Source organism: Brassica napus, chromosome C5 (assembly GCF_020379485.1).
Source record: "Brassica napus cultivar Da-Ae chromosome C5, Da-Ae, whole genome shotgun sequence".
Classification (NCBI taxonomy): Eukaryota; Viridiplantae; Streptophyta; class Magnoliopsida; order Brassicales; family Brassicaceae; genus Brassica; species Brassica napus.
The window spans coordinates 28,392,805-28,406,934 of NC_063448.1; the positions used below are offsets into that span (position 1 = coordinate 28,392,805).

The window sequence follows — 14,130 nt, forward strand, 5'->3', positions numbered from 1 at the left end:
AATTTGATTTTTGTGTATAAATTCGATTTTTTGTATTTTACAAAACGATTTTTGTATATAAATTTGATTTTTTGGATTTTACAAAACTTTTTTTTGTATATAAATACGATTTTTTGGATTTTACAAAACTTTTTTAATATCTATAAAACTTTTTTTGTGATTAAAAACTATTATTTGGGATTTTTTTTTAAACAAAAAAAAAAAATATATATATATATATAATACATTTCTATATTTATTAAACATTTTTAATATTATTAAAACTATTTTTTGTAATTATTAAAGTATTTTTTATTTATTAAAACTATTTTTTGTTTATTAGAACTATTTTTATATATTTATTAAACATTTTTTGTGATTAAAAACTATTATTTGAGAATTTAAAAAAAAAAATTAAAAATTTCTATATTTATTAATTTTTTTTTTAATTTACAGGTCTCATGATGATCAGATCCGGCCTCGACAGCGTCGTGCTCGTGGTGGTACGGGGAGCCAGTCTTGGGATTCCAGCCATTTTCAGGATTCACCTTCGTCCCACAGCTCCTACCATACATCTCCCTCTACTGCACCCGCTCCTGCTCCTCTCGCTCCCGCTGCTGCACCCGCTCCTGCTCCTCCGGGAGTGATGAGTGTTGCGGAGTTGGTTCGACAGCCCGGTCGTGACCATCTTCCCTATCTCACTCCGTATCCACATGGACGGGGTCAAACATGGTAATTAAACATATTTTTTTTTCATTAAAATTTGATTCATTATTAATTAAGCGTTTGTTCTTTTTATTAGGTTCAACCGATCCGGGAAAGGGATCAGCGCATGGATCAACCGTATGATGTACTCGGCCCTCGACAAGGGACATCCGACTTTCACTGACTTCCCTACCGACAAGCAGCATATGTGGTTTCGTCAGTTTGCGGTAAGTATTCTAATTTTTAACTTATATTTTTAATCTTTAATATAAATTTTCTACTAATTGTGTTTTTTTTTCATCAAGAATTCAACTGGAATTCCGATGAGACGCTCTTTATCTATCACCACTTCGTCCATAAAGTTATGGACAACTATGGGAAGCAGATCCACGAGTGGAAGAAGAAGTGGGAAATCAACAAGGTTGTTTTTAATTTATTAAACAATTTTTTAATTTATTAAACAATTTTTTAATTTATTAAACTATTTTTTAATTTATTAAACTATTTTCTTGTTTTTTTTTATTAAAAGGTCCCAAAGTCGATAAACAACACGGTCTGGACGGAGTTGTGTGCGCATTGGGATAAGGAAGAGACGAAAGAAACTTCTTCCACCAACTCCACCAACCGCAGGAGCGACCGTAAAGGGAAGGGCGTCTTCAAGCATAACTTGGGTGCTCAATCTATTGCCTCTCTGGGGGATCGCATGGTAAGTTCAGCCGCTTTTTCTTCAATTATTTAAGTTTTGAAATTTTATTTTTTGTGCATTTCTTCTAATTTCTAATTTTTTTTAATTTATGTTTTTTCAAGACGGAAGAAAATGATGGCGAGCCGGTTGATGATCTCGCCCTAATGAAGAAGGCGTATACCAACAAGAAGACCGGCCAGATTGATGACGGCCTTGTGAGGGAAGTGGTCACCCTTGTCCAAACTCAGGTGCAAGATGAAGTGTCTCACCTTCAAACCGAGGATGACGATTCGACGGCTTCGACCAACTTATCCCGGTTTCGAATCAACGAAATCGTTGAATCCGTAAGTTCTTTTTTTTTTAAAGTTCAATTCATTTATTTCTTGATTTAAATTTGGCTACTTTCTATTTCAGTCGGTTCCAAAGAAGAAGGGACGTTTGGTCGGTTTGGGTCGTCGCACCCTGTCGGTTCTTCCTTCTTCTGCACCGCCGCCCTTTGTTGATCCAGAAGTACTTACGGCTCAGTTGAAGGACAAGGATGATCGCATATCTTTGTAGGAGACCCAAATGGCGGCTCAACAGGCGGGCTATGAGGCACAGAGGAGGCTGAACCAGCAGATGATGGAGATGATGCAGAGGATGTACCCGAACGAGGTGTTCCCGAACGTGCAAGACCCGTAGTTTTTTTTTTTCAAAAACTCGGAGTGTTTTATTTTTATTTGAACAACTTTGAATATTATCTAATATGTTTTCAATTTTAATTTTAATTTTATATTTTCGAATTTAAATTTCAAAAATTTTATTTTTTTTAAAAAAATAATTTTTTTTGAAATTCCGAGGAAATGAACCCTCGGAAAATTCCGAGGAATGAGTCCCTCGGTATATAGGGCTCATTCCTCGGAATTTTTCGACGGCTCCGTTCCTCAGAAATTCCCGATGAAAATTCCGAGGAACATTTCGTCGGAACTTCCGAGGATTGGACCATCGGAAAGTCCATCGAAATATCCCGAGAAAGTTCTCCCTTGGTATATTCCGAGGATCTTTCCGACGAACTGGTGGTCCTCGGAGTTTCCTCGGAAATTCGTTTCCTCGGAATTCCGTCGGAAATTTCCGAGGGATTTCCGAGGAAAAATGAATTTCCGAGGAGTTATTTCCGAGGACTTGTTTCATCGGGTATGTCGTCGGAATAACATTATTCCGACGACATACCGACGATTGTTTCCCTCGGTATGTCGCTTTTTTCTTGTAGTGACGGCTCCGTGACCTAAGCTACGTGAGTAAGTGGTATTAGGGTTTTTTTAAAAAAATATTTACAAATATTGCAATTAAATTTTATACTTAAATTATAAAAATTTAAAGTTGCTTGAGGACAAGCAGCATAAACATTCTCAAACCGTGAAACAAGAAGCATTAAACAACAAATCAAGACAAGACATCAAGTTCTCCAAACAATTCTTCCTATTTCCAAGCAAGACATCGAATTCTCCAATAAATTCAGCGAGTTCTAAGCTACATGACATCAAGTTCTCCTATCAATTCAGTGATTTCTAAGCTACATGACATCAAGTTCTATCAATTCTTACTAGTTCTAAGCGACTAACCTTAGGTCCTGAAGCTGCTATATCGGAATGAAAGGCTGGGAAGCTGATGTCCTGACGCCTCCTTGTTCACCAGCACTCAAACAGCTCGACAAAGAAAACAACCAAAACCAAAAGAGATATCAGGGACTTGATATCAGATTAAGGACATGAGTACATACAAAACAAAGTGACAGAACACGAGTCATGTCTTAACTTTGCAGTGAATCTTGTTGCATAGCTTATGAACAATCACCCTGCAGTCCTTAGAATAATTTTTCTTAAGCTATGCAGCGAAGATTCACTGAACTAGTCAAGACAAGTAATCGAAAAAACAAGTAACTAAGCTAATAGAGACAGAGTTTTATAAACAAACGGCTCAAAAAATTTAACATATCAGAGACTCGATCAAGAGTCTTGTCTTAACTTTGCAGCGGATTTTGTGGCGTACTAATGAACAATCACCCCATTTCTTTGAATGATTTTTCATCAGCTACGCGGCTAAAATCCGCTGAACTAGTCAAGACAATTAATCTCAACTTCAAACAACAAGTAACTAAACATAAATAAGCTAACAAAGAAGCAAGCAACTAAACATCAGAGAAAGAACCCCATACATGTTCAGTGCAGCGGAAAAGAAGATGAACCAGTTGAGTCTTTGTTCACAATCACTCCATCACCTCGACACATACAAGAAAGAAAAAGACAAAAGACTCATCAGATACTTAATATCATATTAGAAGCATACAATTTCATAGTAGTAACAACTTACAAAGCTTTCAGCTCTCTGTAGTATCTTATTTTCTTAAACAAGTAAGATATCGGCTGGTAATAAGAAAGCCGGTGTGCGCTTAACACATACATCAAGTCAACACCATAACATGCTATATCGTTTTGAGCCTACACCTGCGTTCACGGTCATTACAAGCCTCCTCCTTGTTCAGCTACAAAAACAAAAGACATCAGAGAATGAATTGAGTTTAGACAAATAATGCAAGTGGATCACAATTCCAATACCAAAGATATATCAGTTCACATGACAAACAATATGAGAGTACACTAATGTAACTAAAAAAACTACATTAGTCATGTCTTAACTTCGCAATTTCACAATTTCAAACAACAATTAAAGATCAAGCAAACCGAGACATAGGCAATTGAAACTAAACATCAAACAAAACTGATAAATGAAGAGTTTTATACTAAGACAGACAGACATGTAATAAAGTTCAAGCTAATAATCAAGTAATAAAAGTTCACTTCATAGACATAACATCATACTTAGCAGTTAACAACATCAAACAACAAACGAAAAGCTGAGAACCAGGAAGAAGGGACAAATCACTACACTACTCAAGACATGACAATAAGACACAATAGTCTAGTAGTCGAGTTAACATCAAACAGAAAACGACAACAAGAGACACAACAGTCTATTTAGATCATCTATAATCATCATACTAAGAGTCTTAGAGAGTCTTACATCTATTGGGATTTTGCATGCATCTTACGGATCTCTTTCCTTATGTAGCTAACAACCTGCACATGATATACCAGAGTAAATCATTAGAGGTTTAGAGCAGAGAGTTTGATGGATAAAGAACTTGAAAATATAACATGAAAAACTTAGAAGAAGAGATGGAAAAGCTTATCTCTTACATGCATGTTTGATTTGTGAAGTTTACAAGCCGAGATAGAATAACCGGAGCTTCTCTGTCGTCGGAGTTCCATTTCTTGTGTCTGCGACTCGTCTTTCTCTCACTCTCACTCTCTCTCTCTCTCTCTCTTTTGTTTTTTCAGGTGGCTGATGAAATGAGAAGGCAAGAAGGTGTGGGACATTACGGTTATGCCCGAACCCGCACAGTACCAACCTGTGAGGCCCACCATTCTGCGGGATTCCAATTTCTCAGCCCAATACCGCCCGCCACAAGCTTTAATGGGTCAGGCCCGCAGTACAAGCCCTTGTTTGACATTCCTAAATCCGAATCTAAACGGGTACCGGCCAACAGAGCTATCATTAAGGTTGAATTATTTTTTATTTACCCGATCAACTGTCATCTGTTGATATTTCAAACCTAAAAGTACGGTAGAATGGGAACCGTTAGATCAAACTGGACCCCACGTTCCCACCACTTCTCTCGTCAGACCTAAGCCTTAAGAGCAGCACTAACGCGGGTTGTTAGGGAGATGCTTAGGTAATTTTTGGTTAAAAAAAAAAGAAAATGCTGTTATTAACCAAACATCGACGCTTAATTAAGCTCACGAAACAGCGGTGCTTGCCAACACGTGTCACTCTCTCAGAACTCTGCGTTTCTTTCTCTCTCTCTCTCACGAAACACAAGTCGTTTGTGTTTCTCTCTCGACGACTCCGCCATCTTCTCTCTAGACGAAACCAATCTCTCCGTCAACTCCACCATGATGTCTGAGTGATCAATCGCGGCTGATGTCGCCTCGTGTCTCTCGATCTCCCCGACGGCTCCTTGATCAATCGGCACTGATGTCTCCTTGTGTCTCTCGGTCTCCTCGATGACTCCGCGACGATGATCTCTCCTGGTCTCTGTCGATCTCCTTGACGCCTCCTGGACGAAATCTACGATGATATCTCCTCGTCTCTCTCTCTCTCCTCGACGAATCCGCGATGAATCTCTTCTACGAAATCAAAAAGAAAGGTAAAGAGACAGACGGATATGTCTCTGTCTTTGTTTCTGTCTCTGTCTAATGATATGTCTCTGTGTTTGTTTCTTCAGATGGACGGACCAAGAGACGGAGGTTGGTCAAACGAGACAACAACAATGAAGCGTCTGTGATTCAGGTAAAACTTCAACATGATTTGATTGAACGTTTGATAAAAAAGACTTGGTTTATATTGTAACTGAGTTGAGATAGTATGAACTGAATGGTTTCATGTCCTAATTGTTTAAGAGTTCTCAATTGTTTCATGAATGGTTCTTGTCTTTATTGTTTAAGAGTTATATTATATTGAAATAGCTTTTATCTGAATTGAATCGAGTGTCCTAAATTTGATTTGTTTGTGGAAGCCCCCTTAGTCCAGTGGTTTGAGTAAGGGTTCATTAATGCTTCTACACCAGGAGGTCTGGGTTTCGAATCCCAGCAAAGGCGAATTATGCAGATTTATGGAGAAAAACATACAGGAGATCTTCGGCATGGCGCAAAAAGTACCGTCAGGCATGGATCTCATAAGATGGCTCAGGATGATGCAGCCAGGCGTGAATCCTCACAAGGCAGGTAGAATTGCCGGTTGTAGAATCGTCTTGTAACATTTCTCATAGTTTGTAATAGCGTAATTAACCAACGACAAAAAAAAAAAAAAATTTGATTTGTTTATGTTTGTTTGTCTCTCTACCTCAGTTTCTCATTGTTGTTTTGTTTTTGCTTGTCTGTCTGTGTCTTGAGCTCCATCACTGAAGCAAAACAGGAAGGATCATCTGCAACCAGAGGAGCGTATTCCCCTGCGCAAAACAGGTAAATGTTTAAAACTTTTACTGCCACTGAAAGCTTTATGGTTAGGTAGTTAATGTGTTTGGTGTGTTTGCATTGATGTTGTTAGTTAGGTTATTTAAAACTTGCTGTAGTTAAATGACTTTCTTTGGTTTGAATTGCCGATAATAAATTGTTTGCTTTAGTTTGAATTGTCTAAATTTGTGGTTGATTATGGTTGTGAAACTGTAATAAATGGGAGTTAGATAAATGTCAACTCGTAGACTCTCCTTAAAACTCCTTCCTTCTCATCTATCTAAAACAGATTCCTATTTGTTTTTTCTCTATTCTCTAACCTCGGAAATGGAATTTAATCCTTTTACTGAGCCTTCAAACTTTGTTGACCTGCTTAGCAGTCAACAGAATGTGGTCTTTGGTAATGTACCCGAGTCACAGCTTCCCTTCTTTGCTAGTCAAGCCACACACGATTCGAACATTGGTGAAGAGACTCAAGGCAGCCGTAAGGAGAGGAGGACGTGGTCTTCAACTGACGACATTGTGCTCATCAGCTCGTGGTTAAACACGAGCAAAGATACAGTAGTGGGGAATGAACAGAGGTCTATTGCATTCTGGAAGCGAATTGCTGTGTACTACAACGCTAGTCCCAAGCTTGTTGGGTGTGAAAAGCGAGAGGCAGCTCACTGTAAGAATCGTTGGCAGAAGATAAATGACCTCGTTTGCAAGTTTTGTGGAGCTTTTGAAGCTGCGACCAGAGAGAGAACCAGTGGGCAAAATGAAACTGATGTTCTCAAACTGGCCCACGAAATCTTCTTTACCAATTATAAAAAAAATTCACGCTTGAGCATGCTTGGAAAGAGTTGCGTAATGACCAAAAGTGGACTGAGTTGTCTACGGCTAAAGCTGAGGGAAGCTCTAAAAAGAGGAAGAGTATGGACGTTTCTCATTCTGCAAGCTCTAAAGCAATTGATGTAGACTCTGGTGATGAAGCAACAACTCGTCTCCCTGGAGTTAAGGCATCAAAAGCTCGTTCTAAGAAGCCAATTGGTGATGCAAAGTACTACGAAGAGTTTCAGTCAATGTGGTCTATGAAGAAGGAGGATTTGACTATAAAGAAGGAGCTGTCTAAGATCAAGCTTCTGGAGACTCTCATTGGTAAAGAAGGACCACTCGCGGATTATGAAGAAACTTTGAAGAAGAAACTCATTAATGAGTTAGGGTATAATTAAAATAAGTCACTGCTTGTCTTGCTTGTGTTGCTTTTCTTGCTTGTGTTTCTTAATTAAAATAAATCATGTATGCCTCTGTTTCTATTTAATGAGTAAAATGTTCTCTTAGTGATTTTAATCATGTATGCCTCTGTTTCTATTTAATGAGTAAAATGTTCTATAGAATGTTTACTGATTGTTGTAATGAACTTGTGTCCTACTGCAGGTGACTTGTCTAGTCTTGTAGTCTTGTGAAGTCACAGACAGTCTTGTGAAGTCACGGAGGAGGCTTCTTGTGTAGTTGTGAAGTCACGGACAATAACGAGTGGAGGAGGCTTCTTGTGAAGTCACAGACCTGCAAAAGTGAAATGTCTAGTGTTTAAGGCATGTGTAGTGTCTTGTTTGTATGCATATGTCACGGACACACTTCTCATTGTTTATCTCTTTTGTAACTCACTTGTATATATTAGACACGCTTCTCATTGTTATAACAAACACAAGACCATCTCCTCTCTTCTCATTGTTATACAAACACAAGACCATCTCCTCTCTCATTCTCACCAAACCAAATGAAGTGTCTCTTTATCTGGTTCTCACAAACCAAAATCACTAATCATATGGCTTCATCTTCTTCTCAAAACCTTTTAGATGAAGCTTTTGATGATAGATTTGATGAAATATTTGATCAACGTTTTGGTCAAGCCTTCGAAAAACTTGTCATTGGTGGTGATGAAGATGTACGAGGTAGAAAAAGAAAAAAAACGATTTTATATCGAAAGAAATCAGGAAAAAGGCAATGAACGTTTATGGAATGATTATTTCAGTGAAACGCCAACGTATCCTGAAAATTATTTTCGACGACGTTTTCGAATGAACAAGCCATTGTTCATACACATTGTTGATCGACTCTCGAACGAAGTTGACTTCTTTCGCCAAAAGAGAGATGGTCTTGGAAGGCTTGGTCTCTCAGCACTCCAAAAGTGTACAGCAGCTATCGTGTCTTGGCATATGGTACTGCGGCGGATGCGGTTGACGAATACCTCCGGCTCGGTGAAACGACAACTCGGTCATGTGTGGAGAATTTTGTGGAGAGAATAATTTATTTGTTCGGATATGAATACCTACGAAGACCAACACCGGATGATCTTTGACGTCTACTTGATATAGGAGAGTATCGTGGATTTCCCGGGATGATAGGAAGCATCGATTGTATGCATTGGGAGTGGAAGAATTGTCCCACCGCTTGGAAAGGACAATATTCTCGTGGTTCGGGCAAACCAACAATTGTATTAGAGGCGGTTGCTTCATATGATCTCTGGATATGGCATGCGTTTTTCGGACCTCCAGGTACCTTAAATGATATTAATGTTCTTGATCGCTCCCCTGTTTTTGATGACATAATAAAGGGTCAAGCTCCGCAAGTTACTTTCTCGGTTAATGGAAGAGAGTATCATATGACTTACTATCTCACCGATGGTATTTATCCGAAATGGGAACTTTTATCCAATCTATTCCAATACCACAAGGACCGAAAGCGGTTTTATTTGCTCAACATCAAGAAGCTGTCCGAAAAGATGTCGAGCGTGCTTTTGGAGTCTTGCAAGCTCGCTTTGCCATCGTTAAAAATCCAGCACTTTTTTGGGATAAAGTCAAAATTGGTAAGATTATGAGGGCATGTATCATACTCCATAATATGATAGTAGAAGACGAACGAGATGGATACACTCAATTTGATCTTTCCGATTTCTAACACGGAGAAGACAATGGAAGTTCACATGTCGATCTCACGTATTCTACAGATATCCCTACAAATATCGCCAATATGATGGGTGTTCGAACTAGAATTCGTGATCGACAAATGCATGAACAACTGAAAGGTGATTTGGTTGAACATGTGTGGCATAGATTTGGAGGTGATGAAGACAACCAATGAGTTCACATGTTTTTTTCAAATTAATTTCCTTTATTAATCTAATCTTTATTTTAATGTTTTTTTAAATCTATGTTTAAAATGTTATCTTTTAATATGTTTGATGTAATAAATAAATTTTATCAAAAAAAAAAAAAATTTATTTTCTTAAGCACCCCATAATAAGCACCATCAATATGTACAAGTTTATTAACGAAATGCTTAAATCCTACTTAATAATAAAAAAGTGATTAAGTTAATGCTGCTCTAAACCCTCCGAAACTACACAACTCTCTCTCTCTCTCTCCGCCTCCATTATCTTAGAAAGACCAAATCTAATCCTCTCTCTCTCTCTCTCTCTCTACCCGTTTCCGCCATTAACAGAGAGCTCCCACAAGCTTTCTCCTTTGCATGGGCGAGAGAGATAGATAATTTGAGTTTGTGAGAGATTCCAGATCGGATCGGACTTTTTCAAAGATGCAGACTGCAAACAACGGTCCAGATTCGTCGTCGGTTACACCAGCCGGGACAACACCACCGTTGCAGCAACCGACTCCTCCTCCTCCGCAGCAACAACAGTGGCAACAACATCAACAATGGATGGCGGCTATGGCTATGATGCAGCAGCAACAGATGATGATGTATCCTCACCAATACGCTGCTTATCATCATCATCATCCTCAGTTTCAATACGCTCCTCCTTCTTATCACCAGAAGAATCAGCAGCGTGGTGGAGACGATGTGAAGACTCTCTGGATTGGTGATCTTCTTCATTGGATGGACGAAACTTATCTCCACACCTTTTTCTCTCACACCAACCAGGTTATCTTCTTACTTACTTTCTTTCTTGTATTGAAAGTACCATCAGTTTGCAGATCCTAGACTTGTCTCCATTATTGGAAAGATCAAAATTAGCAAAGTTTCAAACTTTATGATGTATTTATTGGTTCTTAGATCTTAAATTGTGATTATTATGTAGAAGCCAAGTGGTTTACCCATTTAGGGTAATAATGGTTGACCTTAAATAGAACAACTTTAATTAAATGCTCCTTTCGTACGGCATTAAAAGTACCTTTCTTATTATGGAGACAAATAAAAAACATGTCACAATTGGTAATAAGATCAGTTATTATGAACATCGTCTTTTAACGTTATTTTTAGCTTATTCTCTCCATCATAAACTTGTTTTTTTTTTTTAGCTTATACTCTTTATGGTTTCTTGTGAGTAGGTTTCCTCTGTGAAAGTCATACGAAACAAGCAAACTTGTCAGTCGGAAGGGTATGGTTTCGTTGAGTTCCTTTCACGTTCCGCAGCTGAGGAAGTTCTTCAGAGCTATAGCGGCGTAACAATGCCGAAAGCAGAGCAGCCCTTCCGTTTGAACTGGGCATCTTTCAGCACTGGTGAGAAGAGAGCATCGGAAAATGGTCCAGACCTATCGATATTCGTAGGAGATTTGGCTCCAGATGTGACTGATGCTGTGCTGCTCGAGACTTTTGCCGCATACCAATCTGTCAAAGGTGCAAAAGTTGTGATTGATTCCAACACTGGACGTTCCAAAGGTTATGGCTTTGTCAGGTTTGGCGATGAGAATGAGAGATCAAAGGCGTTGACTGAGATGAATGGCGCTTTCTGCTCAAGCAGGCAAATGCGCGTTGGTGTTGCAACCCCCAAAAGAGCCGCTGCTTACGGCCAACAAAATGGCTCACAAGGTAAGTGACCGCAATGTTATGCTTTTAACTTAGCATTTGAAGTGATATGTGATGTTTTTATTGAACTAGCTCTGACACTGGCTGGTGGACATGGAGGAAATGGTTCTATGGCTGATGGGGAATCAAATAACGCAACAGTGAGTTCTTCTATCTATTCTTTTTATGTTAACTACAGCATGACTCACTGCTTATTGTATTTTGTTACATTGTAGATATTTGTTGGGGGCCTTGATGCTGATGTTACTGAAGAAGACCTCATGCAACCTTTCTCTCACTTTGGGGAGGTTGTTTCGGTGAAGATCCCAGTAGGAAAAGGATGCGGTTTTATCCAATTTGGTAACAGGTACTAACATGCTTTGTGCTTGTCAGTCATGATGAGCAATCCCCTATGTTGTCGTTTTCACAATGAAGATGCCATTTGTTTTGGCAGGCAGAGTGCTGAAGAAGCCATCGGGAGCTTGAACGGGACCGTCATTGGGAAGAACACTGTCCGGCTTTCTTGGGGAAGAAGCCCAAACAAACAGGTACAAGAAAGTGTGTGTTTTATCTTAATGGGAATCTTTTATGCATTTCTACAAGTATGGTCCAGGTCAAACTTAGTTTTAAGTTATAGAAACCCTTAAAAGCCAAAGTCAGTGGTTGACAATGGATAGTAGGGCTATAAAGACCAAGTGGAACCTTCTCGCGTGTTTCGTTGACTATTTTGATTGTCAGCTTGTTGTCTCCTAGGCCCACTTGTCATCTCCCTGAACATTATCCAATTTCTGAAGCAGTTGTGGTGATCTTGTGTTTCTTACAACTGAATATATTTACAGCTGTGAAACTAAGAGAACTGTTGAAATCAATGGACTAATCAACTATTTCTGGTTTTTTGCATCAACATAACTCATCAAGTTTGTACCCTTAAATGTTTAGCTGAATGTTTTTGATCCGTTTCCTAATATTGGTCAACTTCGAATCTTGAAATGACAGTGGAGAAGTGACTCGGGCAACCAATGGAACGGAGGATACTCAAGAGGACAGGGGTACAACAATGGATATGGGAATCAGGACTCAAACATGTATGCTACTTCAGCCGCTGCTGTCCCTGGAGCTTCTTGAAAGTGTTGGTATGTCACTATCATGGAAAACCCCGTGAGTCCTGGACTTGCGGGCATTGGTTACTGAGACAAGCCATCGGAAATGTCCAAATGATCCGATGATCAGTTGTTGGTTAAGGGGTTAGCTCTCAACAACGAAACTAAAAGCCTCTAGTGTCCAAAGATGGTCTTGTATCCTGGATTTGAATTTTTACTTATCTTGCTGTCTCTGTCAAAAATTTTGGGGTTGCTTAGACTTGAATTTTTGTTCTCAGTTTCCTAATTTTATTTTTCATGTTACCAATAATTTAGTTTGCCAAATGGTGGAGAGTTTCCATCTCTGTGACTAGAAAATCAATTAGGTTTCTGCACAACAAAGAGAAACTGATTCGTAATAACGGTTAAAAAGAACATAGGACCAATCCTACGAGAAAGAAAAAGAGTTTTTGGAATAAATCTTTGTACTAATAACCGAAATAACCGCCAGAATGTGATTAATCATCACTCTCCTCCCTGTTAGAGACCATCAAGCAAAGATTTCAATAAAACGGTCTATTGTAAAGACTGAGCAACGGTTTTTCTAGCAGCTTTCTCTTCTGCAGATACATTCTTGGGTTTCTCATCTCGTCTCTCTTGTTGTTGTTGCCAACATCAACAGATGAAGCAGCTCCTTTCATAGTTCTTTTCGGGTTCAACAAGCCCAAGTGGTATCACCATACTTGGTCCAGCTTCTGAAGAAGGCACAGGCTTTTCGATGATACTTAAGTTCCTTTTATCTGATGAAGTTTTGACCGCAGTGTGTGCATCGTCTTGTATAACCCAACTTCCCGTTGCATCACCGGCCCAAGTAAGCCCACACAAGTAAACTGTACACAAACTATGTTTGAAAACAAGCTCAATAATTAATACATAGCTATTGATCGAGTCACTGAAAGAATCCAGACTTTGAGTCATAGTGCAGACCGTTGATCTGGTTGTAAAAATATCAAGAGCACTGTCAATCATCAAATCTGCCATAATAATATCAGTACTACATCAGATCATAAAAACACATTTATGAAAAAGAAAAGACTTGAGAAAAATTCCAACTCAACATGCATGGAAGAATCATGCTTCTTTTTATTTCATATAAAAGGAGAGAAACAGCTAGGCTTCACACCAACTCAACAAGGACGGATCCTACAGTGACCACCATTAAAGACATTCAGCAGACTCTTCTCCCAATCTGGTTCCAAATTTATCAAATCCCCAGACAATAACTAGTTTCTTGAGCTTGAATGATATAATTAACCACCAAGTTTAAATACTTCCCTTCAAGTGTGCAATATCAAGATTCTTATGTATAGAGGGTCTGATCATATTCAAATGATGAATTAAGTAATTGTAACCTACACGGAAGCTTCATCGGACGTCCGCTTCCCATTTCGGAACCATCGGAATCAGAACCTTGTGGAAGCTTACGGAATCTCGATTCCAAAACGCTTCTATAATATTCTCTTTAAGAACACGTTGGAAGCTTACGATTCCGTTTTAGAATCACGCTTCCATTCTTTTAAAGAAAAAAACCACAATGTCTTATATCAATAAAAATATAAAATTATAGTTTTTAATTTATATAAAAGCCAAATTTTAATAATATTGAATAGACAGAATATAAATATACAAGTATAAAAATTAACAATATAAATCATCTTTATGCATCGAGGTTTTTATTAAAGATAATCATATATTCAAATATATTATGTCAATTAATTATAAAGTATTAAAAATAATTAACATAATAATTTATTTTAATTTAATTTATATGTATTTTCACAGTTCT

General features: G+C 38.4%; 2 protein-coding genes across 2 annotated transcripts; both read left to right on the forward strand.

Moving 5' to 3' along the window:
- The first annotated feature begins 6,747 nt into the window (after positions 1–6,747).
- LOC106424997 (glutathione S-transferase T3-like) lies at positions 6,748–7,840 on the forward strand. The gene is made up of 3 exons (XM_048757374.1): positions 6,748–7,188; positions 7,281–7,621; positions 7,837–7,840. The coding sequence occupies exons 1-3, from the start codon at positions 6,748–6,750 to the stop codon at positions 7,838–7,840; spliced, it is 786 nt and encodes a 261-aa protein (XP_048613331.1).
- A 1,959-nt stretch (positions 7,841–9,799) lies between these two features.
- LOC106425035 (polyadenylate-binding protein RBP47A) lies at positions 9,800–12,615 on the forward strand. Its single transcript, XM_013865763.3, has 6 exons — positions 9,800–10,341; positions 10,749–11,229; positions 11,299–11,366; positions 11,442–11,572; positions 11,660–11,753; positions 12,202–12,615. The coding sequence occupies exons 1-6, from the start codon at positions 9,997–9,999 to the stop codon at positions 12,328–12,330; spliced, it is 1,248 nt and encodes a 415-aa protein (XP_013721217.1). The 5' UTR covers positions 9,800–9,996; the 3' UTR covers positions 12,331–12,615.
- The last annotated feature ends 1,515 nt before the right edge of the window (positions 12,616–14,130 follow it).